The following is a 27,995-nucleotide window of genomic DNA, read 5'->3' as shown; positions in this document are numbered from 1 at the left end:
TGATTTCTTTTTCCTTTGATATGCCTGGAAATATTTCTTAGTCCAGAACAGAGGCCTTAATATTTAAAGGCTCCTGTAATTTATATAAATCTATTGTTAAATTATTAACATAAATAAATAAATTTAATAGATTTTTGCTTTTAAATAAGTATTTTTATACATTGTTTTTAAAATAATAAATACTAATGGCAGAAATCCTAAGAATTCAGGAGTACATGACAAAGAGTAAAAATATCCCCTTCCTACACATTGTCCAGGCTGTAATTGTCACCTAAAAGGTAAATACTTTTACCTTTTTTGTGTACCACAGATTTTGTGTACCACATCAGGAATCATCTATGCATATTTAAGGAATTGTACATATACATAAATAAACATATATTCTTTCAGTGCACATATAGTTTACACTACCCACACTATTCTGCCACTTGATTTTTTTTTCTTAAGGTAACCTTGACATCAACCTCATTCTTTCAATGATGGCAGAATATTCCATCACAGGCATGAACCATAATTCATTTAAACAAACCTGCACAATTGGATGGTTAGGCTACTGCAACAGACATCCTTTCATATATTTTTTGGTGCACTTCTGTCAGTATGTACGTAGGCTAGACTACTAGATGTGGCCTGGAAGGTCAAAGAATATGTGCATTTAAAATTTTAGTGGATATTTTAAAGGAGAAATATAATTGTATTCCTTTATACATACCTGTTTTAAAAGATGCTTTGCATTTTAAGATAATAAAATGCAGTTTATTAAAAATTATATATTTCAATAGAGACTAACACTTAAGCCAACTTACTCAAATCTTACCAATAATAAAGGGTCTCCATATCTTCATATGACTTTCTTGAGGAAATAGATGCTTTATGGAAGTAGGTCTTATATAAATAATAACCTAAGACAGATGTTGTAAGAAAAGAAAAAAGCCAGCACATCCCAATAGACTTCAGCCCTTTATTCAACTGCCAGTCATGATTTTATTCCCTACTATCTCTTTTGTTCCAGAAATCCATTGTCCTTGAAACTTTCCTCATACTACTTGATTTAATAACACAGTCATAACAGTACAGATGTTTATTTTTAGATAATTAGATAGTTGTAGGTAAAAAAATTATCTAACTCTATAAAAATGAGCTACATATTAATTCACATGTCATATTGGTTTTTATTTCCTTTGGGGAAAAAAAGCTTATTGCAAATTTAATTCTAGGGAAGTCAAAATAATCATTTATTTGAAAAATTCAAAGACAAACCACATTTTTATTAAGCAGACAGAAAGATCTCAAAAGAAAAGTAGAATTTACTATAAATAGGATGAGATGATAATGCAAAGAAAGTTACTCAGCCTGGGTTATAAAACTATGAAAACTCAGTAAGGAAAACCAATTCCAGTACAGCCATGAGGCCATGGTCATTTGCTCTCAATCCAGATCCTCATAGGAAATAACACCTTTATCAGCTCCAAGATGGACTAGGGTCACCTTTTCCAAAAAGTCTTCTCAGATTCCCTCCTCCTCCTAAAATGAAACTTTCTTGTGCTTCATCCAGCCTGGCATTTCACATTTCATATAAGTTAAATAAGCAGAGTGATAATATGCAGAAATGTACCTGATGTGCATGAAGCACAAGCTGGTATCAAGATTGCCGGGAGAAATATCAATAACCTCAGATACACAGATGATGTCATCCTTATGGCAGAAAGTGAAGAACTAAAGAGCCTCTTGATGAAAGGGAAAGAGGAGAGTGAAAATGCTGGCTTAAAACTCAATATTTAAAAAACAAAGATAATGATATCCATCCCATCATTTCATGGCAAATAGATGGGGAAACAATGAAACAGTGACAGACTTTATTTTTTTTTTTGGCTCCAACATCACTGCAGATGGTGACTGCAGTCATGAAATTAAAAGACCCTTGCTCCTTGGAAGAAAAGCTATGACCAACCTAGACAGCATATTAAAAAGCAGAGACATTACTTTGCTGACAAAGGTCCGTCTAGTCAAAGCTATGGTTTTTCCAGTAGTCGTGCCTGAATGTGAGAGTTGGATCATAAAGAAAGCTGAGCACCAAAGAATTGATGCTTTTGAACTGTAGTGTTGGAGAAGACTCTTGAGAGCCCCTTGGACTGCAAGGAGATCAAACCAACCACTGTTTCCCCATCTATTTGCCATGAATTGATGGGACTGGATGGCATGATCTTAGTTTTCTGAATGCTGAGTTTTAAGCCAACTTTTCCATTCTCCTCTTTCACTTTCATCAAAAGGCTCTTTAGTTTTTCTTCACTTTCTGCCATACGGGTGGTGTCATCTGTGTATCTGTTATTGATATTTCTCCCAGCAATCTTGATTCCAGCTTGTACTTTATCCAGCCCAGAGTTTCTCATGATGTACTCTGCATAGAAATTAAATAATCAGGGTGACAATATACAGCCTTGACATACTCCATTTCCTATTTGGAACCAGTCTGTTGTTCCATGCCCAGTTCTAACTGTTGCTTCCCGACCTGCATACAGATTTCTCAAGAGGCAGGTCAGGTGGTCCGGTATTCCCAGACCATCCCCAAGCAGAAGACAGCAGAAAGACTGAGATGTTTCAAATCATCATCTGAAGAATGAAAGTGTCAGCCATATCCTGGGCCTTCTGCTTGGTGATAAATGTACTACTTCATGACAACTGATGAATGTGAGAAAACGTAGATTGAACGTGAGCCTTCTCACCCATGTATGTCTGATGCAGAGTCAAGTCGCCTTATGTTGGTGGTTCTCAAAGAGTCGTGTCCAGCCCCAAAGCAACAGCTTGTTAGAAATGCAGATTGTCAAGCCTCTCCCCGGACATACTCAATTGGAGGCTCTAGAAGCTCTCAGGTGACTTCCATGCACTCTAAAATTTGAAAACAACTGCTTTTCACTACATCTGCCTCTGCATTCTAAAACTCCTCATTTATTGAGCTCTCTGAAGTCTTACACTAGTTTCTGAGCAGATTCTATTATAACTGAAGCATTAAGAATGTAAACAGCCATAGTTCTTTTCTATTTCTTCTCTTGTTATCCCCAAACAGCTGTTTTTTTCAGAAACAAAATGGAGGGGGGAAGGAGAAACAAGAATATGTGAGAATTTTACCATATACAGACAGGAAGAGCAAAGCTACATTTTGTAGGTGCTGCTAAGATGGTACCATACAGGATGCTTTGAGCAGGACTAAAAGGGACAGAGCAATCAACGTCCCATTAGCCTGGAACTAAGGGGTCTGCCAGGATGCAGGTCATTCAGTGCAGTATCTGTGAAAGTCACAGGCAAATCAGTACGAGTTTAGTCACTCTAAAAGGGACAGGTCAGTGCAGACATCTCCAGACGGAAACACCAGCCTGTAACCCTTGTGATCCTGCGTCCCCCCTGAGTCACAGCTCTCTCTCCCCTTGATGGGCACCAGGTCCAGGACTAGCTTCTGCCCTGCAGATCAGACACCCTCCTGCATATGTGAAATCCTTGCTCACACTAGAAGTTCACCACTTTGGGCTCACATTAGTGTCACATTACTGGCACAAGGGAAGCTTTTTATAAAAGATCAAACCTCACTCCATGCCATTTATATCAGGACCTCTAGGGAAGAAACTTGAGCATTTTTTTTTTAAACTGCCCAGATGATTCCAACATGCTGCCTTAGGCTGAGAAGCTATGCTCTAGACTATTCCCCTTTGCAGGAACTGAAGACCTGCCCCTGATCTCGACTGCACCCTAAATTTCTCCCAGGCATATGCACTGACTGGACTTTTGTTTGTGGCTACAAGGCTGGAACCTGTTTCCAGGTGCTTGTTTACAATCGCCTCTTTCCCAATTTCCTCCTGGTTGGCATTGACATGATGAATCTGCCCTCCCCTCAACTTTGCCTCTCCCTCTAAATAGTGAGAAATGACATTTTAAAGTCGGGAAAATTCCGAGTCTCCCTAGGGTCATTAGGATCAAGGAAATTCCTAGTAAAGCTAAATTTTACTTTGGAGAGGATCCAGCAACTTATCCTGATTAAAATGTATAACCTGGGATTATATAGACTCAGACTGGATTCATAAAAGGGACATAGGTTAAACATCTGTTCAGTTACAAAGTATAAGGATATCTGATTCCACAGGCTCCCTAAGGGAAACAGAGAGAAAAACAATCTCATCTCATTTTACAGTAAATTAAAATTAAATGACACTAACACACGGTTGATAACCCATGGATCTACACTACTGCATGCCAAAATCTTTACCGGTTCATGCCAAAGCAAGAAAAAAAGGGCAATTCAGTCAATTTTTCATAAAGTTAAAAGTAATTTTCATATGACTGTCCTTTGTTCTGAGATTTGTTCTTGTCTTCTCTTTGATTATAAAGACTATCCATTTTTAATTTTAATAGCCTTTTTATTTTGAAATAATTTTAGATTCACAAAAAAGTCCCAAAGAGGGCACAGAAAGTTCTTGCATATCTATCACTCGATTTCTCCTATTGTTATCACCTTACATCACCTGAGAACATTTGTCAAAAACTAAAAGACTGACATGGTATGTTACTGATTATGAGGTTCTGAACATTTATATTTCACTAATGTTTCTATTAATTTCCTCTTTCTGTTTCAAGATCCAGTCCAGATTACCATATTGCATTAGTTGTTATATACATTCTTTTTGAACCGGTAGCAATGGTAAATATGATTTAGGTATTCTGAAGGCACTGTTTCCATAGATGGCAAAATAAAAAGATTGGCAACGTTATACTAATCTAAAACTTGTTTTATTAGTATGTGTGTGTGTATTCAGTCATGTCTGACTCTTTTCAGCCCTATGGACTGTAGCTCACCAGGCTCCTCTGTCCATGGAGTTTTCCAGGCAAGAATACTGGAGTGGGTTGCCATTTCCTACTCCAGAGGATGTTCCCAACTCAGGGATTGAACATGTATCTCTTGCGTCTTCTGCTTTGGCAGGTGGGGTAGATTCTTTACCACTGAGCCACCTGGGAAACAGAAGTCCAGGATCAAGAATATGAATGAATACTTCCCAGACTCTACTCTATTCTCACTGTAGATTTCAAAATACTTTTTTTTTTTAACTACCCTTATATGTTCTGTGCCGGGCTTAGTCGCTCAGTCGTGTCCGACTCTCGGCGACCTCATGGACTGTAGCCCGCCAGGCTCCTCTGTCCATGGGGATTCTCCAGGCAAGAATAAAGAAGTGGGTTGCCATGCCCTCCTCCAAGGGATCTTCCCAACCGAGGGACCAAACCCATGTCTCCTACATTGCAGGCAGATTGTTTACTGTCTGAGCCACCAGGAAAGCCCAGGAATACTTGAGTGGGTAGCCTGTCCCTTCTCCAGGGGAACACCCTTATACAAACAGGGTTAATTTAAATGACTAACTAAAACACAATTTTTAATATAACCCATGGAAATAATTTTTGAAAGGTTACTCAATAACACTTTGCTATAATATTAATAATAATCTAGGACTCCTCATTGCTCAAGATTGTACTGGACAATCTTTTCAAGGATGTTTGCATAGTGGAAAGCCTTTGAAGACAGAGAGATGTCTCCCTCTAGAGCAAAGAGCAAGCATGTTTACTTCCTATGATAAAAGATTCCGGTTTTTACATTCAGAATTCCTCTAGTAACACAGGTGTCACCTGCCCTTTTCCTCTGTCACCCTCTAGGGATCGAGGCTCAAGGTACAAGTATGAGAAAATGTTGATGTTCTGGCTACTTCTACTGCCATGAGTAACAAAGTTCTTTGTCTCTGACCCAGGATCTCTTGTCTTCTGCCAGCATAGATGAAACTGCAACAGCCTAACTTGTTGATTTGTAAGTAGGATAAAATCTCAGACCCTCACAGTTGTTGAAACTTGGATTTCCATTTTACCCTGAAAATTAGGAGGTCTGTTAACAAGGAGCCTCCATTCCCACATTCCCACTTTCCCATAGGATACAAATTAGGTGCAAATGAATAAGACACATATTGTCCATCTTATTATAGCTAGCCTGTCTCTCATTTATGCCACTGGTTGGTATCTTTGGATATTTGTGTTTGCCATTCCATTCCAGGGTATAAGTGTTTGAGCTATATCCAAATTATCAGCTCATTCCAACATCTAAAGTTAAATGATCCTTAACAAATCTCTGTACTGCTTTAATACTCATTGATAAGCACTAGGATCTTGCAGATTAAGCATCAACCAAAAAACATTTTAAAAACTGAAAGGAGACATATCTAGCTAACAGAAAAGAATAATTTTATTTAAAAGATGCATGTACTTATGACTGATTCATGTTGATGTACGGCAGAAATCAACACAATATTGTAAAGCAAGTATCCTTCAGTTAAAAATAAAGTGTTTAAAAAAACATGCATGATTCCTGCTGAAGAGGAAAGATACATAAGAATATTGTTGCATTAAACATTCTTAAATATTGTAGCAAAAGTTTCCACAAGAAAGGAGAAAAGAGAGAACTAGAAAGCCACTGGATATGTTAATAAATAAAAGTGATAAAGAAAAGAGCTTCTTATTGGAAAATGGTGAACACCACAGAAAATAGGGACCATAGAGTTCTCAAGTTAAAAAAAAAAAAATTGCAGACCCAGTGAACTTAAAATCTACTTTTATTGTTGTGCAGGAATCTTTCCTTATACTGTTTTCCCTTGGGTAATGTTAGCTGTTGAAAACAAAACATGAAAACAGGGATAGGTTCCCAGGAGTTAAAGCTCCCAAGTATCCTAACTAAGCAATTGTTAAAGTCTTTTGAGGTGCAATCTATTTTTCAAAGTTAAAGACTTACTCCCTCTCCTCTCATATGTAGGCCCAGGCACTTACAGCACATACTCCAATTGTTTTTACATTAAGACCTCCATAACAAATTAGCAAAACCTGGGTGGCTTAAAACAAAAACACTTTATTCTCTCACAGAACTGCAGATGAGAATCTGAAATCAAGGTATTGGCAGAGCCATACTCTCTAGAGAAAAATCCTTCCTTACTTCTTCCTAAATTCCAATGGTTGCCAACAAGTTCCCAGTGTTCCTTGGCTTGGAGCTGCATCCTCTAATCTCTGCCACCATCTTCACGTGGCATTCTTCCTGTGTCTCTATGTCTAAACTTCCCTCTTATACAGACACCAGTCATCGATTAGGGTCCTCCTCTTAAGTTGATCACCATCTGAAAAGACTCTGTTTGCAAAAAAGATTACATTCACAGGTACCAGGGGATATGACTTCTGTGGGGACATTATTCAACACAGTACAAATTCTCATCTCTTTTCAAGTAACCATGTGAACTTTTTTATTCATGATCCAGAGATTTTGCTTCTAAGAAGCTTGGCTCAGTGAAATAAAATGCAAGTGTCTACAGCAGCCCTCATCTAAAAAGATTAACCCATATCTTAATTACCTCTAGCCAGACATTCTATTTTCCCATAGCTTCACTGAACAATACTTATCACCTTTTAACACAAATATACAGTAAACCTGGTAATTCAGCTGGTAAAGAATTTGCCTATGATGCAGGAGACCCTGGTTCGATTCCTGGATCAGGAAGATCCCCTGGAGAAGAGATGGGCTACCCACTCTTGTATTCTTGGGCTTCCCCGATGGCTCAGACAGCGAAGAATCTGTCCGCAATGGGAGAGACTCGAGTTCGATCCCTGGGTTGGGACGATGCCCTGGAGGAGGACATGGCAAACCCACTGCAGTATTCTTGCCTGGAGAAACCCCATGGACAGAGGAGCCTGGTGGCCACAGTCCATGGGGTCACAAAGAGTCAGACACGACTGAGTGACTAAGCACAGCCCAGTAAACCTGACCTTCACTTCTTTTATTAAGTCAAACAGAGCTTCCAAATTGCTTATTTTTAACCAGAGAATAGGCAAGAGAAATTATTTTTCAGCTCTCAGGTAACCATTTACAGACACACTGATATAACAATGTCTGAGCAGACTATGAAAACATTTTAGGTTCCCACAAAATGGTCCTCAGCAGCAAATTACAGTAAAGCAGAGAGGGTACTTGGCAGGTTCTCTGGGATGCAGTTCTAAATTGAGAGAATGGAAAATCAATGCGAAGCACATACAGTGACTAAATAATTACAAACTCATGAAATTATAACTCTTTCCAGGAAACTACTGCATTATTGTATTTTAACAAATAATAGATGCTTAAATATATTGCTCTATATGAATTCTTTAGCATAAGACATGCATATTATGTAAAACCTTATTCTATAGCTGATGTTTGAATATCATTGGGGAAGAAATATAATTGTCTAGAAGACAGTTCTAAAAAATGACAGCCTATCCCTAAAATGAAGGAAGAAAAAGATTTTTGTTCCATCTGAAAAGAATAACATTTTTCTTTCGTCTCTTCCTTTTTTTTTATCTAATAAAATATAACTATATGAGGGTTTGAGGTAAAGAAAAAAGACATTGTTTTTCCACTATCTCCTTTAATTTCACTTCCATTCTGTCACCCACCCATTTGCTTTAAAAAAAAAAAAAAAAAAAAAGGAAGGATAAACAGGGAATACTTGTAGCTGCCAAAGGAAGGCTGCATTGCAGCATCTCTTTCTCCTCTTATACCTTGAACTTTAAAAACTGTCTTCAAGAACTCAACACTAACATTCAATGGTCATTTCTATTCCTCCATGGATGATTTTGAATTAGCCCAAGATTAATTTAAAGGTACAAACAAAGGGTTGGCTTACTAAGGACAAACTTTTCAAAGTCCTTTGGGGAGGCAGACTAATATTTAAAGATTGTATCTGTCAAAAAGTGACACTAAATCTGAAAAAAAATTTTTTCCAGCAATATTTCTATGAGTACATGATTGTCATTTGCCATTTTGGGAGTGTTTTCCTATAAAATGAAGGATGGAGTTGAATTTGGTGGTTTCTAAGGTTTTTCCTGGGTCTATGAATTGCAGTCTATTTTTTCTTTTCATTTATTTTTATTAGTTGGAGGCTAATTATTTTACAATATTGTATTGGTTTTTGCCATACATTGACATGAATCAGTCATGGATTTACATGTGTTCCCCATCCCGATCCCCCCTCCCGCCTCCCTCCCCATCTGATCCCTCTAGGTCTTCCCAGTGCACCAGCCCTGAGCACTTTTCTCATGCATCCAACCTGGGCTGGTGATCTGTTTACCCTTGATAGTATATTTGTCAAATTGCTGTGTGGACTACCTATCGACCCCACTCAGAATTATGCAAAAAGCACTCTGCCTTCTAAAGATATTTAGAGGTGCACTTCCAGATTTTGAGAATATGGCGAGAAGAGAAAACAAAGGCATAAAATAATCAATACATGAAGTCCAAAGGCAGATTTGGTCTTGTTTCCACTAGGTCATACTTGATTGTTTGGGTTGAGGCTCTGCTCAAGTATTATACTCCTACCTTTTCTCTATTTTTTTTAAAAAAACTAACTTTATTGAAGCACAGTTGATCTACAATGTTGTGTTAATTTCTCTTGTACAGAAATGTGATTCTATAATTGAATAATTAAGAATTTCTCATATTCTTTTCCATTAAGGGTTATTATAGAATATTGAATATAGTTCTCTGTGCTATATATCCTGTTGTTTATATATCCTACACATAGTAGCTTGCATCTGCTAATCCCAAAATGTCAATCCTTCCCTCTCCTAACCATTTCCCTTCTTGGCAACCACAAATGGGTTCTCTATGTCTATCTGTTTCTGTTTCGTAGACAAGTTCTTTTGTGTTATATTTTAGATTCCACATATAAGTGATATCATATAATATTTGTCTTTGTCTGGCTTACTTCACTTAGTATGATAATCTCTAGGTCCATCCATGTTGCTGCAAATGGCATTATGTTCATCTTTTTTATGGTTATGTAACATTCCTTTTTATACACACACACACACACACACACACACACACACACACACATATATACTTCCCTGGTGGTTCAAACTGCAATACAGGGTACCCAGGTCTGATACCTTGGTCAGGAAGATCCCCTAGAGAAGGGAATATTAGCCCACTCCAGTAATCTTGCCTGGAGAATTCCATGGACAGACGCGCTTGGTGGGCTATATCCCATGGGATCTCAAAGAGCAATTAACACTCACATATATATGCCACATCTTCTTTATTCACTCATCTGTCAATGGACATTTAGCTTGTTTCCATGTCTTGGCTATTGTAATAGTGCTGCTATGAACATACGGATGCATGTTATCTTTTCAAATTATAGCTTTATCAGAAAATATACCTATGAGTGGGATTGTTGCCTTATTAGGTAGCTCTATTTTTAGTTACTTCAGGAACCTCAATAGTGGCTGCACCAATTAACATTCTCACCAACAGTGTAGGTTCTCTATCTCTTATACAACTGTCTCCATCTCTTCTTCTGCCCATCCTCTCTGGTTTCTTCCTCTTCCTCTCATGCACCAAGGCCCTGCACATCAAGGCCTCTGGGCCTTTGTACATACTAATTTCACTGCCTTGAAAAGCTGTTCTCTTGCTATTTCACCTCCTGTTACTTATCATTTAAACTTCAAAGCTAATCTCATTTCCTCAAGGAGTCTTCCCTAACCAACCAGACTAGATCAGGTCTCCTATCAAACGCTCTCAGAACAATAGAAATTTCTCTTTATGGCACTCTCATAACTGCCATTGTAAAAGACATATTGGCAGTTATTTTCATCATGCCTATCACTTCTACTAAACTACCTGCTTTACAAGGGCAAGAATTACATCATATGCTGTTCTACTCTGCCAGAAATCTCTAATGTCAACTTGTCTGTCTAAATGTCTAATCTCACTTAATCTCCACATTGCCTCAATTTTTAGGAGTTTCCTGTGGGGATAATCAAATGCACTGGCGCCCCTCCCTTTTCTATTTCATAGTGTGCGAGTCACTCAGTCGTGTCTGACTCTCTGCAACCCCATGGACTGCAGGCCACCAGGCTCCTCTGTCTGTGGGATTTTCCAGGCAAGAATACTGGAGTGGGTTACTATGTCCTTCTCCAGGGGATCTTCCCAACTCAGGGATCAAATCCGGGTCTCCTGCATTGGCAGGCGGATTCTTTACCACTGAGCCACGAGGGAAGCCCAAATGCCAAGATGCCAATTTTCTAGTTGTTACCTGTTATTATTTTTATAGTAGCCACTTATTCACCAGAAAATAAGAATTTTTTATAAATGAAAAAGAAAATAATACCAGTTTGGGACAACACCAAGGGAATAACTTGTGATTTCTTTTTTTTTTGGCTTCCAACCAGTTTCAAACTGATCAAAAACAACATTTCCACAAATTACTGCTTAATCACAGTTCATTCTGATTTCAAAATTTTTTCTGAAACTAGATTTGTATAAGACATTATATAATAGAAAGATTAGTTCTGCAATTAGAATTAAAATAGGAAAAATATTCTATTATAGAATAGTTACTTGGTTTCATATATAGAAACACTATCAGTGCTACTTTGATTTTTTAAATTTATGACTGAACAAGCCTTTTTAAGTTTATAGATAACATCTTGAATATTAACAGATTAAATAATCATTTAGATACTTCTTTGAAAATTTTTTTACACAGGAAGAAAATAAAGAGGACTTTCTACTCAAACAGGTTACAAACAGAGCTTAGAAACAGAACTCACGCTGACACCAGCTGTCACAGTCCATTTCTCCTTATTCCCAGCACTGAGATACCTGACCTGCATAAACTGGTAATGGGCCAATATATTTTCTTCACACTACAGAGTTAAGACTACTTGCAATCTTAACAATGCCATTAAGGCAGCTGATGCATTATACATGATGACTGACCTAGAGCAACCTTGCTTTGGTCCCAAGGGAAAGCAAAATTTACTTAATCCCCAAAGAATTTTTTTCCAGTAATACAAAGAGAATTAAATCATGAAACCTGAGACCTCCCTGAAACCACACTGATTACAAGATGGCAGAGGAACATATGTCTGCATAAGCCTGCCAGGAGGAAAATGCACAGTGCCCAGCTCATCAAAAAGATGCTAAATAGATGACTAACAGTGCATAAAAAAGTAAAGTTAGGAGACAAACCTGGAATAATTGTTATGTATGATCGAGAAACAAATATTTTATCAGTTTCAGAGATTTGTATAGCTCTTTCACTCTCTTCCATGTGTATGTGTGTGTGTGTGTGTGTGTGTGTGTGTGTGTGTTGGGGAATGAGGGGGATGGGCATTTTGAAGCACCTTGGCAGGGATACAACAAAATATTATCTAGCTTTTTTGCAGAATGATGACACATTTCAGCTTCCCTGCTCTTGTCCATAAAACTTTACATTTCCTCCACAGCAGACAAATGTACACGTAAAAATAAGATGGGCATACGAACGGAGCCATGTGTTTGCCATGTGCAAGACGGCAACATATTTCATATGGTTACAGTTTAAAAGCCACAGCAATTCACTCTACTGAACAATACTCAATCTAACTTCTAAGGAGTACAAAGAAGGACTAAAAATAAACCCCAAGAGAAAATGATTGAAAAAACAGGGCATTCTTAGAGGGCATTTACTTTTCTTTAGGATAATGGAAATTTTATATTTAGAAGAAAAGAGACTCACTCAAACCAAACGATTACATCTCCAATTCATGGCTTACTAAAACATCTGCTAAGGAAGATGTATTGATAATTGTAAATGGTAAAATGAAATGCTATAATTTAAATATCTGTATTTTGATTCCTCTGCTACTGTAATTATTGGTTTCCATAAAGAGCATAAATTATAGTGAATAATAGCATGAATTCCAGCATCAGACCGCTTGGCTCCAAATTCCAGGGAAAGTTAGTTAAATTTTATGTGCTCAGTTTCTTCATCTGCAAAATGAGGATACCAGTGGTACTACTGAGGGAGTAAATGACTTAAAATATGTAAAATACTTACTAGACTAGTGCCTGGCACATAGTAAGTATCATATAAATGTTTGCTATTTCTCCAACTGCAACTACTAATTCTACTTTTATTATTCTTCTGTGTAGTTACCAGTATTGATCTCATTGAGAATATCAACATAATTCAAAGAGGTAGAGATTGCACAAAATGGGAAATTCAGGGTGGTAAAATTTAGAGCGCTTATGGGTATAATAATTATTTATTTGTAAAAATACAAAATTTTGAGAATGATATAAAGTCATTATAGCAAATCATCATATTTTTATATTCTGGTAAAGTGAGTGTTTCTTTAGCCAGAGAGAATATGCCACTGATAGCCTTAAGGAAGCAAAATGAGATTGGCTTTGTGAGACGTGGTTAACTCTTCCAAGTGATGAGCATTAAACTGCTGGCAGCAGTTATTCACCTCTGAGATGAGACTAGCCTTGGAGTTAATAGATAGCAAACAAAAGCATAGTCTTTACACAGGACAGTAAGACAGTAACATATGGTGATTATCAATCAATGAAAGTAGCTCACTAGGACTCCCTATGTGTGTGTTTAGTCATTAAGTCATGTTCAACCCTTTTGCAACCCCATGAACTATAGCCCTCCAGGCTCCTCTGTCCATGGGATTTTCTAGGCAAGAATACTGGAGTGGGTTGTCATCTCCTTCTCCAGGGGATCTTCCTGACCCAGGGATCGAATGCAGGAGGATTCTTTATCATTGAACTACCAGGGAAACCTAGGACTTGCTTTACCAACCATCAGATAAATAGTTTTTCCAGTTACACTTTTGTTCAGCATTTAAAATACTTCATAAAACTTCTGTGAGAATATCATGGCTCTTTCAACAGTAACAAGAAAATTGAATCGTTCTTTTGATCAAAGTCACCATTTAAAATGAAAGCATTTAAAAATGGGAAGCCACTCAAACCCACAGGACCCAAAGGAGGAGGTTTCCTGTGCTGGTCCTATTTGCAATTACAGAATCATCTCTGAATTAGAAGATCCTGGAATTGAATCACACCATCCCTGAAATTCAATTCAATAATTTCTTAATCAAATTTTTAAAAGATTAACCCTGTTTGTATATTTACTTTTTAGAAAATTTAGATCTCATTCTTGCAGGCTTCTTATATCCTGAGGTTAAGAAAAATCTTTTATGTCAGCTGTTAGGAGCTAATGAAGTCATTAAATATAATAAAGTTTAAAACTAGTTTAGCTATAGCTAGCAACTAATTATTATGTATATGGAAAATATATTGATCAATATTTCTTTAATCATTCTAATTTAATTTCAAGTCATATTGATGTTAAGTCATGGCTAAACTCTTCAGAGAATGTACTTGAGAAAAAATGCTTCCAAGTCATCTAATTTTAAAATATGTATATTTGCGGTTAAATTATTTTTCAGTAGTGTAAAAAAATATCATGTACATAGCTATGACATCTGAATTTTCTCTCTGGCCAAAATAACTTGTATGAGGTACCTGCATGCCCATCTCATCTATGACACCTGCATCTTTAGTTTTCCTTCATCCTGCACCAGAGGTTCTGCTCTCAGAGTTTAGGCTCAGTGCTGAGAGTCCTTAACCTAAATCTCCCAGAAAGTGCAGTAAAAGAACATAAACACAGATTCTAACATATGGGTAGTTGCATCTGCCAAACATTCCTATCATTGTAGCAGGAGTCCCTCAAGGACCAACTAAAGATCTTTAATTGATAGTCTGACCCTCAGCTGGCCTTAAAATGATTACTGGGTTTCTTTACTAGATAAATGCCTCCCCGTCTCCACAGAGTCAGGGAAAATGCCTGAAACTTCAATTTGAAATTAAGGGTGATAAAACTAAGAGCTTAGGTGACAACTATAAATAGATCCATTTTTAAAAATTCCTTTATAAAAGCATCTTCATAGGCCATATGACTTCATTACTATTTAGGTGACTAAGTATTCTTCCCATATCCAAGAAGTTCTAGAAAAGCTACTATAGTGAGAATTCAAGACAGAAAGCCTGTTTCTACAACATAAGGAAAAGATGTAAATAAGAAAAACATTTTGGAAAAGAAGTACTGCTGCTGAGTTGTTCTCCTTAAAAAGACAGAGACAGAGATTTTAAATAGCCTTTGTATAGATTACTTGGCTACTTTGTATAGATTCTGTGGCTATTGCTTGCATTTCTTCTCAAAGACAGCCTCAAAAACAAAGATATTCTAAAAGCTATTTGAAAAAAAGATTCATCACTGATGCAGCAGTATGGGAGGCTCTGTACTAATGCATGCAGCAAAATTTACTGTACACCAAGGTTTGGTTTTTCTTTAGTATTTAATCGTTTACTCTTCTTGCTTCTATAGAAAGAACCAAGAATCTGGATGGTAATGCAGTTCTGAGAATCAATAAGGAAACTGGATATGCAGGATAAGTAAAAACAGATTAACCCCTTTGTTCATCTTTTCTGCTGCAATAAATATATGTAATGACACTTTGGCAGCTGACTAGCTATTTTTGTGCTCCGCGTGACTAAAAAAAGAAACAGTTCAAGCATTTATGTACTATTCAATTATATGCAACGAGTTTGGAAAAAAATCTACATCTCATAAAAGGATATGTTAAGTAAAGGTGTCATTTTTTTAAAAAAAGTAGAAGCAGAATGAAGTCACTAAACTATAATGTACATTTTAAATAAATTAAATTCTGTCACTAATAATTGAGAAGATTTTTTCCTAATAAAGGAGTCTACAATGTTTTATAGCACCATATAATCACTTGTGGGTTGGGTTTTTTTTTTTGCTAAAAAAAAAATTCTTAAAAGATACCTTAAGATACATTATTTCTTTAACACATTGTGCACCTTTGAAGTACTCAAGTATTGAGAATTATGTTCCTCATGGGGAAATCTAGAAAATAATATGAGAAAACCTGAATACAACTCAAGATCACAAGCAATTTTATATGGATGATTTTCAGGTTTATAGACACTAGAAAGTTAGCATAAGCCAGGAAGGTATCCATTGTCCTGACAGTTATCACATGTAAATTTTTCTAAGTGATTTCTTATAGCTGTCCTCCACTAGTATTTTTTTCGCCTGTCATTGACACATTCATTTTGGAAGACAAAACGATTAAGACAGGATTTTTAAGGTATATCTTTTTTTTTTTTAAGAAAATAGAATTGAGCTGGAAATCTGACTTTAAAAATTGAATTGAATGCAGAGGGAGTCTCCTTGGAGCACAGCCTCCTGCTGGGTGACAGTACTGTGCTGAGCTAGAAATCTTCATGAACCGCCAAACCTCGGGGAGGGGAGATGGATGTGACCAGTAGGAGAAAAGCTATCTTGTAAGAAAACACTCAGGCTTTCTCCTTGCTTCTGTATCAACTTCCCTGATACTCAGTTCCCAGAAATGATCATGGCCATTTCAGTTTGCCTAAACAATACTTTTTAAGGAAAATTCCACCACCATTCCATCCAAGTAAAAGGTTCCCTCTCTGCTCAGTCACTCAGTCATGTCTGACTTTGCAACCCCAATGACTATAGCCTGCCAGGCTCCTCTGTCCAGGTCTTTTTCCAGGCAAGAATACTGGAGCCGGTTAGTCACAATAACCTCTCCCACCCCTTAAGCAAATACGTTCTCCTCTGACACCTCCTCTTCAACACACAGCACTCTCCAATCTCCAGACTTCAACCTTGACCCACTCTCCAATGCCTTCTTATCCATCTTCTTACTGCCACTATGGAACCAATTAGGACTTTGAGACAATGACCTCTGAGTGCACTCAATTCAATTAAGTGATGGGCAGTAACCAGTTAAGTGCCAGTCAAAAGTCAATACTGGAAAATGGGTGTCTCTACATATCCATCCTTAACGATTAGGATTCTGATTCAAGGACAGGTTAGGAGTGGTCACATTCAATCTAGAAATAATTTGAACTAATAAAAAAGACACCCAACAGTTATTACTTTATGATCATTATCACCAGAGATCAAATAATTTAACCAAACACTACCAGAACTAATAACACTGGTGACTGGTCATGATCATTCATTGGTAATGATACAATAATAAATCATATCTCTTCCAAGATGTCTATTTTTACTTTTTGACTCCAAGGAAATCTACTTCCTTCCCCATCCATAAATACAGATTTACCATTCCTTTCCTAGTGTTCTAAAACTCCTACTATGGCAATTTTCCTGAGATATGAAAAATAAAACAGGCTTTGTACTAGAGTACGTCTTTATCAATTTTGCCCAAGGCAATTGATGCTACCGAAAAGCTACCCAAACGCATAACCAAATTTGAGAGGGATACCTAAAGGCCCATTACACAGACCACCTTTTCAGTTTAAAGATAAAATTATAAAGGTACAACTGTTAGGAACCTCCAGAAAATGAGATATATATATATATAATAAGTCTAAATAAGATACATTTCACTTTGTATGGCTATCCTATTTTACATTTGCTGCTGTTGTTCAGTCACGAAGTCGGGTCCATCTCTTCACGACCCCATGGATTGCAACATGCCATCCTTCACTATCTCCTGGAGTTCACTCAAATTCATGTCCCTTGAGTCAATGATGCCATCTAACCATCTTGTCCTCTGCCACTTCCTTCTCCTCTGCCTTCAATCTTTTCCATGAACGTAGACTATATGGTAGATAGCATGGTGTAAGAGTCAGCTCCAGAGATAGATAACCTAGATTCAAACTACAGCCCTACCCCTCCTGCCTCTGTTACTTTCAGCTGTTATGTAGCCTCTCTGTACCTCAGTTCCCTGTCAAGTGGAATAATAGTTATTTTATAATCACAGGTTGATTGGAGAATTGAAAATATATAAATTCATATGATTGTTACATCATGAGCAATAAATGTTAGTGATTACTATTATTAGGATTATAATACTGATGACCAGAGCCTATGTAGTGGGACACTTCAACTAATCAAAATCCTGGCACCTTTCAGCTTCAAGACAGAAAAAGCTAGCTAGCAATAAAACAACAAACTGCATGGTTTAGACTTATTCACTGCTCCTCATCAACTCCAGTTTCTTTTGTCTTAAAAAATCCAGAGCCATAGTTCAACACAATCAAAACAAAAAGATTTTGTTCCCAGGGTATTCTAATTAATTGAGGTTTCACACTTACATTCTTAAAGTTTATGTTAAACACACAGAAGTTCTCCCTAAACTAAGGGACAAACTTCAAATTTAATTTTTAAATTAATTGGAAATAAATGTAAGTGAAAGATGATATTCATATATTTTATTTAAAAAACACATAAAAAGTATTTATCATGTTTTTCAGCCTAAAACCTTTCTTTGTAAACTTTGATGGGAAAAAAGGTTTAATAGAACTTCAAGATCAGGATTACGCACCTCTCTGATCAGAATAAAACTTCCTTCAATGAGACATAGAATGCCTTGCAGATAATACAAATCATTATCTTCAGAAAAGGTCACTAAAATGTATTTCATTTTACTGTAAATATAAAATTACAATCAAGGGCAAAACCCAGACTGTGAGAGACTATAGGATAAATAACCTGGCTTTTTCAACAAATAAACTGCAAGGAAGAATAAAAAGAAGGATAAGGGGAAACCAATGGAATGAAAGAGAGTTTTTAAAAACTGATTTTTTAAAAAATTAAGCAAAACTAAACTCTAGGACACACTTGGGTAATAAAACTATAAGCAAAAGTAAGGAAAGAATAACCAAAAAAGTCAGGATAGTGTTTACATGTTTTATAAGAGGAGGGAAGGCACTGGGTTTGGAAAGCAGCACAGAGAAGAGCAGGACAAACTCTATTTCTTAAACTTCTGTTCAGAAGAAAATAAACACTTAGCTAAAACTCTTTATATTAAACATTGGTCCTAAAGAAACACCTGGGTGATGTCTGGTCTCATATACCTCAGACAACATCATCAGTAGACATGAAAGACACATTCTTATGCCTAGGAAAGTGAAAGTGCTAGCTGCTCAGTTGTGTCTGACTCTTTGCAACCCCTTGGACATGTAATCCATCAGGCTCCTCTGTCCATGGAATTTTCCAGGCAAGAATACTGGAGTTGATAGCCATTGCTTCTCCTGACCCAAGGATCAAACTTGGGTCTACCACTTATAAATCAGAAAAAAAAATTTTTGTAAGAAATCTTTTTCAGAGTTAACCCAACAAGAAACAGTATCCTGAGATTTCTGTTTCCAGGGATTTAAAACTCTCTGGGACATCTCTGTCAACATGGTAAGTTCATAATTTTTCCAGATGAATTTTTCCAAATGAATACAAAGCCAGGCACCTACCCTAGACTCAAGATTTCACCTCTTCATTCTCAGTGCTAACCTTAAAATTTCAGAAATTATTTTCTGTGATATAATCTAAAAGAGAACTACTTGCAGTAATATTAATCCCACAAAGCATAACTCCAAAAATTCCTGTAGTATACTAAGACTTCTTCTACTGATAACTAAGTTTTCCCTTAAGCCAGTGACACATTTTAATGATAAATTCTGAAATATAAACACCCCAAAGTTGTATATTGGAAGTATCATGGAAAATTAAAATCATCATCGGCACTTAAAAGATTCTCAGAGTTATCTCCAAGAGAAAAATTTTACTTACTTTTACTTCCACAGTCTTCCCTCCATGTTCAATGTGTCTCTCCACATATTCAGAGGACAGCAAATCACTGCAAAAAAAAAAAAAAGAAATGATGATGAAAGAGGACCTTGAATATGTAAGTCATTTGAAAATCACCATTGTTGACAACATTCCAGCATGAGTGATTTATTTAATATAGATTTTAAGGCAAAAATAAAACTTTATAGGTCTCTCTCTCTTTCACACACACACACACACACAGCCTAGTACTTGTAAAAGGATATGAAGCTGAACTGACTAACCCACCTGTCACCCCCTTGTTTAGCAAAGCTAATTGCACCAATATAGTTCAGCAAGTTTAGGAAACTACCATTATTTTTAAGACATCTTATTCTTCCCTTTTTACTTTAGCTTTTTTGTATACAAAGATTTTAATTTAAATTTTTATTATTCCTTACATCCTTCTTAAGTTTCCTTTGCTGTTTCTCTTCTCCAATGTTTGAATAGTGAGGTACTCCCAGGAGACAGTCTCTCCATATTCCTTCGTGGTCTTTTCCTGTCTCATAGTTTTAAGTATTAAGACACTGTCAATATCTAATTTTTTATTTCCAATTCAGACTTTTTTTTTTTCCCTCAAACTGGAGATTTAATTGTCTACTGGATGTCTCTGCTTGAATATCTACTAGGCATATCAAGCTTAACATGCTAAGGTGGAATTCTTCCACCCCCATCCACTCCCCACCTCCTGTTCAGCCACAGCCTTCCCCAACAGCTAACTGCTTTGCCCCTAACTTTGAAATGATCAACTCCTCTCATTCCCCACATCTTTGCTTTTGCTTTAAATCAAAGAGTTTTGATTTGCCACTATACCATACCATTTCTCATGTGTTATGTGCAACATTTTATCTAACAAAATGTTTCCCCCACAAAAAAAAATTAAACAGAGGCAAGGAAGTTTAGAAGAAATGAAAAAGAATATACTTCAGCTTTCTAAAATAATCTTTTTTGAAATCTTTCCTAAACCACCACCAGTTTCTTATATACTAATAATTTTAAATATTTACATCACCTTAAATATACTTATCTCTAATTCTATATATGAGAAAAAAATTCCCCTTTAAAAGGTGCCTCAAGACACAACACTCATGAAATGTTTTAAAGTCCTTACATTTTTAAAGCACATTCACATCCTAATCTTTATCCAAGACCACACCCCCAGCAGAGGAGAGGTACCAGCCAGATGTTTTCAAAACACTGCCCCCAACCTTACTATCAGTCTCCAACAACTTCTCTCTCAGTGAGAGTGGCAGCATTTATTAGCAGAGCCAGCCAGGTTCCCTCTCTTGGGAATCGAAACCAGTAAATTCAGAAGAAAAAAAAAAAAAATTACCAGATGAAGGAAAGAGAAATAGAAAATCAAAAATAAGCAGTCTCTTGAGAGAAGCTGAGCTGTGCCAGTGGGTGAATCCTGTCACCTCAAACCTAGTCTCTCTCTTGGTGGCTCTCAAGCCAAAAGATACAACCAAGCCAAAGAGCTGGAGAATAAAGAATTTATTACTTGCAACAAGTAAGGAAAACACCTTGCCCAAAGCAGTGTCTTCCCCAAGAGCAAAACTGGGAAGTTTCAAGTTAAGGGTATGTGCATATTCATGAAAAGATGACAAAATTCAGCAAAGAATTAGGGGAACAGTCAATAGAGTTCACACTTTAGTTGACTGAAGTCATGAGGGTCAGCAAAAAATCAACATCATCTTTCCTTAGGTTCCACTTGATGTAATGATTGAGCACTACCCCTACGTGAGTGTCAAGTCTGCAAAACAGCTCAAGATGGGCTTAAAGCCAATCTTTACCACTGAAACAGAACTGGGAGTCTTTACAACTGATTTATTATCTTTGCTGTTGTTATTTCTCTTGCCTGAAAACAGTTTCTGTTTCCTTAAGATCATTATTACTGACATCTGCTCAAGGTCAAGCACTTGGCCAGGCTTATATCACAAATGGCTTCTATGTCAAAAAGCTGTATCTAGTTCTTTTTCTCCAGGGACATCTCCCTCGCACCTTATTTGCTTACAAAATCAGAGTAAAAGCCCCAAATCTCCACTGCGTAAGCCACCGAATCCAGAATAGCCCATCCCTAATGCTGGATCCTTTCTCCTTCACTGCCATGTGAGTAAACCTCCATTATGGAGCCAGCATGAGTAAGATCAAAAGCGACTATGTAAAATGATACTCAGAGGGGGAGGAACTGTAGTAGGAGGAGGAGTAATAATAATAATAATAAATTTCTAAAAAAATAGCTTTTGCGTCTTCCAGGTTTTCAAATTTCAAGGGAATATCCTTCTTTGAATTATAAAATCAAGAAATTAAGAGAGTATGAGTCACCACAGGAATGTAATTACAGCGAAGAAAAGCCTCTGCTCAGAAATTATGCAGCTATTTCAATCAAGCCTCTATACCTAAAGTTTTGCTGGAAAGGGCGCTATGTAATTTAAACCAAAAGCAGCCCACACAATTTGGTTCTGTTTGTTTGCAGTATTGTGGAAGTCGGGTAAGTATTGTTATTTAATTATTGGGCTGAAAAACCTTCTATTTAAAATATCATTTTTTTTTCCTCTACTGAAACATAAAAATCCTTACCACCACCAACTCAGAACATCAGTACAAATTTTTGAAGCCTCCTAAAGTAGAGATAATCAAAATTATCTTTTTAAGTTCTATTATTTATTTTAATCATCATTGTTTATCATTAAGTAGGAATCTACTTCATTTTAAGTACAGGAAAACGGAGACTCTCCTTAACACATGGGAAATTTTATTTCATCTGATCAGGAAGAATTTACTCCATGTTTAACAGTTTACTGAACACTGCTTTGCGAATGCTTCTTTGTGAATTTTGAAAGACAGAAGTGAAAATCATTTCCAGTCAAATTCTAAACCCACTTATTTTCTAAAGGAAGTAAGGAAATGTTCTAAAAATTCAAATGTATTCTGGGGTCCCCTTTTTAAAATTTATTTGCATGCCATAATCAGCCTGGAAAAAGCAAAACAAATACAATGTCAATATTTGTCATAATAATGATTATCCTTTGTCTAGCAGGCAACGATCATGAATCAGAGGCAGCTGGTATAGTACGAAGCTTTTAGAATTTAAAAACAAAAGCAAATATTTTTATTTCCTATCCAAACTGCCATTGACTAGCTTTGTGACCTTGACCAAGTTATTTAATCTTTATGAATACAATTTTGTCCACGTCTAAAATGAAGATAGTAAAAATTTCCTTATAAAGTTGGTATGGTATTAAACCAGAACATATGTGAAAAGTCTCCCAAATCCTGAGTTCAATTATCCCACTCCTTACTCATCATCTCCTACCTATCTTTCTCTTGAACTCTCACTTTAACTGTTTGTGTTACCAAACCCAGGTTTGACTCGAAAGCCAATACTTGAGAGACAAGTGTTGGTTGGGGGAAAAAAAAAGAAAAAAAAAAGGTTGCTTTAATCAGAAGCCCAGCACCCTGGGAAGAAGGCAGATTTGCGTCCAAAAACCTATTCCAAACATTCTATATGACCAGGAAAGTTTTTAAAGAGAGAATCATTTGGGGAGGAGGTCGGAGTCTTCATTATCTACCACTGTGTGCAAACTTTCTTCAGATTGGTTGGTAGTGAGGTAACACAGGGACTTCCCAGATGGCACTAGTGGTAAAGAACCCTCTTGCCAATGCAGGTAGACATAAGAGATGTGGGTCTGATCCCTGGGTTGGGAAGATCCCCTGGAGGAGGGCACCAGCAACCTACTCCAGTTTCCTTGCCTGGAGAATCCCATGGACATAGGTGCCTGGGGGGCTATGGTGCACAGGGTCACAAAGAATCATACACAACTGAAGTGACTTAGCATGCAGGTATACATGAGGTAACACGGTGGTGTTCCAGTATTCCAGGAATCTTGCAGTCAGTCTAAAGTTTCTATCCTCCACCAGGGTGAGGGCCTTAGTTCCTACAGAAGAATCCAAAGGTATTAGGAACCAGGACCGTACCCTGACTGATTCAGCCATTTGGAACACAGGGAAGGTCAGGAGACTGAATGAAGCCCATTATCCATAAATAAGAAATGGGCAAATGGAATGACCCTTGGAGGGCCCCTACAGTGTCCAGTTCCATTTCATTTGGAGATTTTTAAACCATTGACCCTACCTACTACTTTTTCACTATCATTCATCTCTCTCTTGTCCACCTAATCTAGTTTACAGTCCATGATTCATCATGAAATCGCTCCCTTGTTCCTCCTCCTCTCAATACTATGCTCTCTTGGCCAAACCTCAACCTTGGTAAAACTTAACTCTTCTACTAATCAAAGTCTGACCCCAAGAAGCAGAACATCCTGAATGGTCATACATCTAGCCACATAATTTATGAATACAATGGTAAGTGGTCCCACTTAGCACAACACTGCCCATAAATCCACTAGTGCATTTTCCTAATCAATTTACTCTGAGAAGATCCTTCCAAATTTTTCTCTCCTAAAATCCCCAAGGCATTTCTTCATTATAACTCCCTGCTAATGACCTCACTTCTATATTCACTGAGAGAATGGAAACAGAAAAAGGCTGCTTCATCTTTCCAGTCTACCAACACCCCTGTTTTCTGAGCCAGTCTCTGAAATGGAATAAGACCCTATGGGGCCTTCCCAGGACAGAACTTCCTCCATGCTCTCTGCCTGACTTGTTTGTAGAAAAACTTTAGTCAAATAATAAATATAATGAGAGAAATGATAAAATGCAGAAGCAAAGAAAAATAGTCAAACAAGACCAAACAGTAGTAGTTTAGTCATTAAGAAAAGTCAAAGACATTTAGTTCCTCCTCAAGGGCTACAGATAATATTCTGAGCCATATTCTGTGAGCAGTTTTGCAGATAATGAAATCCCACTAGGAGGAAGAAGTTAACTACATGATTACCAGATTACAGCCGTGACATAAACTGCCACAATTCTGAGAACCAGACTCAAGAAAATCAACCCTGGAACTAAAGATCAACTGCACCTAAAATAATCAAAATGATGCTGATCGGGCCACTACATGACTAATTCAAGATGATTGTCAGAGCTGACTATGCTGTTCTGTATATAGCCCCTATCCTCTGCCTACACACCTCTGAAACTCCCCTTTAAAGACATGCCCACTGATTAATGGTGGAGATTTGGACTTTGGACATGAGTCTGCCTTCTCCCTCAGTTGCCAGCCTCCAGAATAAAAGCAAACTTTCTTTTCTGTCAACACATGCCTCTCCAGTATTGGCTGTTGAGCTGCTAGTGAAATAGAAATTGCTAGGCAGTCAGTGCAGGACTCTGAGACCTCTTACTTTCAACAAACATCTCACTCCATTAAACTAAAATTATACCTTTTGCTGAGAATTCCTGGAATGTGTCCTTGGTCTGATAAATTATCAGCACTCAGATCCAGGGAAGGGCAGTAATTAACTTCCGTTCCATATGGGTGATCATTAATCTATAGCCCATACTTCTGGTCCATTGTAAAATGGCCAGGGGGTTATGAAAAAGATTTAATCTGAGGATCAAGAGAAGCAATAAATATGTTAAACATCTTGACCTTTAAACTGATTGGTTAAAAATGACATATTTTAGGGATAGGAGCAAACCAAAGCTGTACAGATTAATACTGGTAAGAATATAAACTGCTGTAAGTCCCACCTTGGGGGGACTCTTTACCCCCTCTCAGTGTCTATGCTGACAGCTTTGTACTTTCCTTCTCTTTAATAAATCCTATTCCCTTGTTTGGGAAGTTCATTCTTTGGCTCCATGAATAAGAACTCAATATGGTTAATGCATAACTCTCTCAGATAAATCCCAATATTCAAGTCTCCACTCAAAATGTATCCTACTAATAACTTCACAGTGAAGAAAACTGGGGGACATAAACCTTGACTGAGTGATAATAGCTAACATTGTCAATAATGGAAGAAACCAAAATCATGAGTCTCTGCAGTGATGCACTGAGGATGCATCATTACAGTATTCCCATCAAACATGCATAAGAAACAAACAAACGAATAGAGAAATCCAAATCAGCAATAGATTTTCAACGAAACAGCCTCAGAGAAAAGATCTAATCCAAAGTGCTTCTATGCAAACGTGACCTTAAGGTCAAGATCAAATCAAGGGTATAAGTAAGACCCTTTGATAAGGCCTCAGAAGGTCTTAGAGTTATTTTGCTTAAACTATAGCATCTATATTTTTAAAGTTTCTAATATTTTTAAGAGCCTGCCTCTTAGATTCTCAGCTATAGCAAAAAGTTTCTAAGAATCTCAAGGTATGACTCATAGATATTCTCACCTAAACAAAAAGACTTCTAAGAATCATAAGGGCATTTTAACTCAAAGTTCTAAGTAGAGAAAGGCCTGTCTCAGGAAGACTTGTGGATTTGGTTTGTCTTATGGGATAAATACCAATAAGATTCACATGAAACCCGCCAAAAAACCACAGCTAGCTTGGATTAAAACACACAAGTTAATTCAAGTCTTTTACAGCCAGGAAGCAGACCTGGAAAGATACTTAGATTAAGGCCTGGGTCATTTCTCATGGAAAGAAAATGGTGATGTAAATGGTGGAGCCAACAGCCATAGGTAACCACTACCAGGAAGGTGAATAGAGCTTTAATCAACATATAATCCCTTTCCCAAAACAGGGGAACTGGTGACATACACCTGGCTGACTATCAGAATTTCAATGGACCAGTGATAGCTGGGTATCTCCTATTTCTCTGGTTTTTAAATAGGAATATCTACTGAAATCATCCTATCCTTATCTCCCATTGTATATCAAGCCTATGTGGAATAGATAACTTGTCCTTTTAGTTCAAAGGCCTGTATTTGTGTCACCTCATCTACAAATGTTTAATCAGATTGAGATGATAAGAATTTGAACCTTGAGTTTGAGCCTGATAGCATAATGGAATGAGATCATTCAGGAGTCTTTGAAGGAATATGTGCATTTTACATATGTGAGAAATATAAATAATTTGAGGTCAGATGATAGACTGTGGTTGAACAAAGATGTCTACAAACTCTTTGTCACTCCTCTCAAGGTAAAGTGGAGATCATTTCTCCTCTCCTTGCATCTGAGCTGGTCCTAGAACAAACACAATGAGACAGAAGTGATATTATATAACATCTGAGATCTGCAACTCTCACTTCCATGCATATGGAACTCTCCATCTTTGAATATTTGAATCTATTCACTATGCTGTGAGGAAGTTTAAGCAGCCATACAAGACCCTTGTAGAGTTTCTAGCTGACAACCCCAGTTGAATTTCCAGCCAGGGCTGGCAATAATTCCTAATCATGTGATTGAGACCAGTTTAGATCTTCCAAATATAATATAATAGTGCCCCAGCTAATACCACATGAAGCAAAACTGCCCAAGCAAACTACAAAGTTTTACAAAATAATACACTGCAAGGCAATAGGCTAATCATGCCTTTTTATTCATATATTCAGTGACTGTTACATTTTACAAAATTAGCATCAAGTTTTCCTTAAAGCAGTCTCCAGGGAATTCCCTGGCAGTACAGTGGTTAGGACTCAATGCTTTCACTGCAGGGCCCAGGTTCTATCCCTGGTCAGGGCAATAAGATCCCACAAGTTGTGTGGCATGGCCCCCCCCAAAAAAGAAAGAGAAAATGTGCACAATGTAACTTGTTTTGAATGTTAACATAGAGACAACTTATAATTTTTTGACTTTATCATGGTGCAAAAGCTTTATGCATGTGGTAGAAATCATATTTAGATTTTGGATTTTGACTGTTTCCTGGCCTAGCAATATGCTGTATGATACTCTCTTGTGATGCTGGGCAGGTCAGACAACAGCAGCTCCCAGTCAGCCACACGATTACAATAGTAACCAATCTAGACACTTACAGCCATTCTGTTCCCATGCCAACCTTTCCATTTTTCACTTTCAGTACAGTATTCAGTAAATTACATGAGATATTAAACATTTTATTATAAAGCAGATTTTGTATTAGATGATGTTGCCCAACTGTAGATAAATGTATAAGTGTTCTGAGCACATTTAAGGTAGGTTAGGCTAAGCTATGATGTTCCATAGGTTATGTGTATTAAATGCATTTTCAACGTATCAGGACATAACCCTATCATAAGTTGAGGAAGTTCTGCAAAAGAATTATAAAAGTTTCAAATATGACTATAATCTACCCAGTGAAATAGTAAAAAGCCCCATAGGTCATGGGTCACAATCTAAAATCATCAGATTCTGTTAGGTACTTAGACCAAGAAAAGCTTTTCAGAAGTATAGAACTGAGAAAATAGAAATTTTAAGGACTCAAATTTCATTATTTTATTTAAGAGGAATAAAAAATGGTAAGCTTAGAAAGTTTTTTAAAGAAAACATTCTTCCCATTCTCTCCATTCTATACATTGTTTCCCCCATTTCATCTTTTCTCTCCTTTATTTT

General features: G+C 37.0%; 1 protein-coding gene across 14 annotated transcripts in view; it reads right to left on the bottom strand.

Moving 5' to 3' along the window:
* ADAM22 (ADAM metallopeptidase domain 22) overlaps positions 1 to 27,995 on the bottom strand; it is a 225,008-nt gene that overhangs the window by 89,932 nt on the left and 107,081 nt on the right. For all 14 annotated transcript variants that reach the window (XM_043463389.1, XM_043463392.1, XM_043463391.1 and 11 more), the window contains exon 4: positions 19,530 to 19,596. In XM_043463389.1, coding sequence (XP_043319324.1) covers positions 19,530 to 19,596 — 67 coding nt within the window. The remainder of the gene's footprint in view (positions 1 to 19,529; positions 19,597 to 27,995) is intronic.

Source organism: Cervus canadensis, chromosome 3 (assembly GCF_019320065.1).
Source record: "Cervus canadensis isolate Bull #8, Minnesota chromosome 3, ASM1932006v1, whole genome shotgun sequence".
Taxonomy (NCBI): domain Eukaryota; kingdom Metazoa; phylum Chordata; class Mammalia; order Artiodactyla; family Cervidae; genus Cervus; species Cervus canadensis.
Note: the sequence above shows the minus strand (reverse complement) of the source record. Positions and strands in the feature narration are given on the sequence as shown.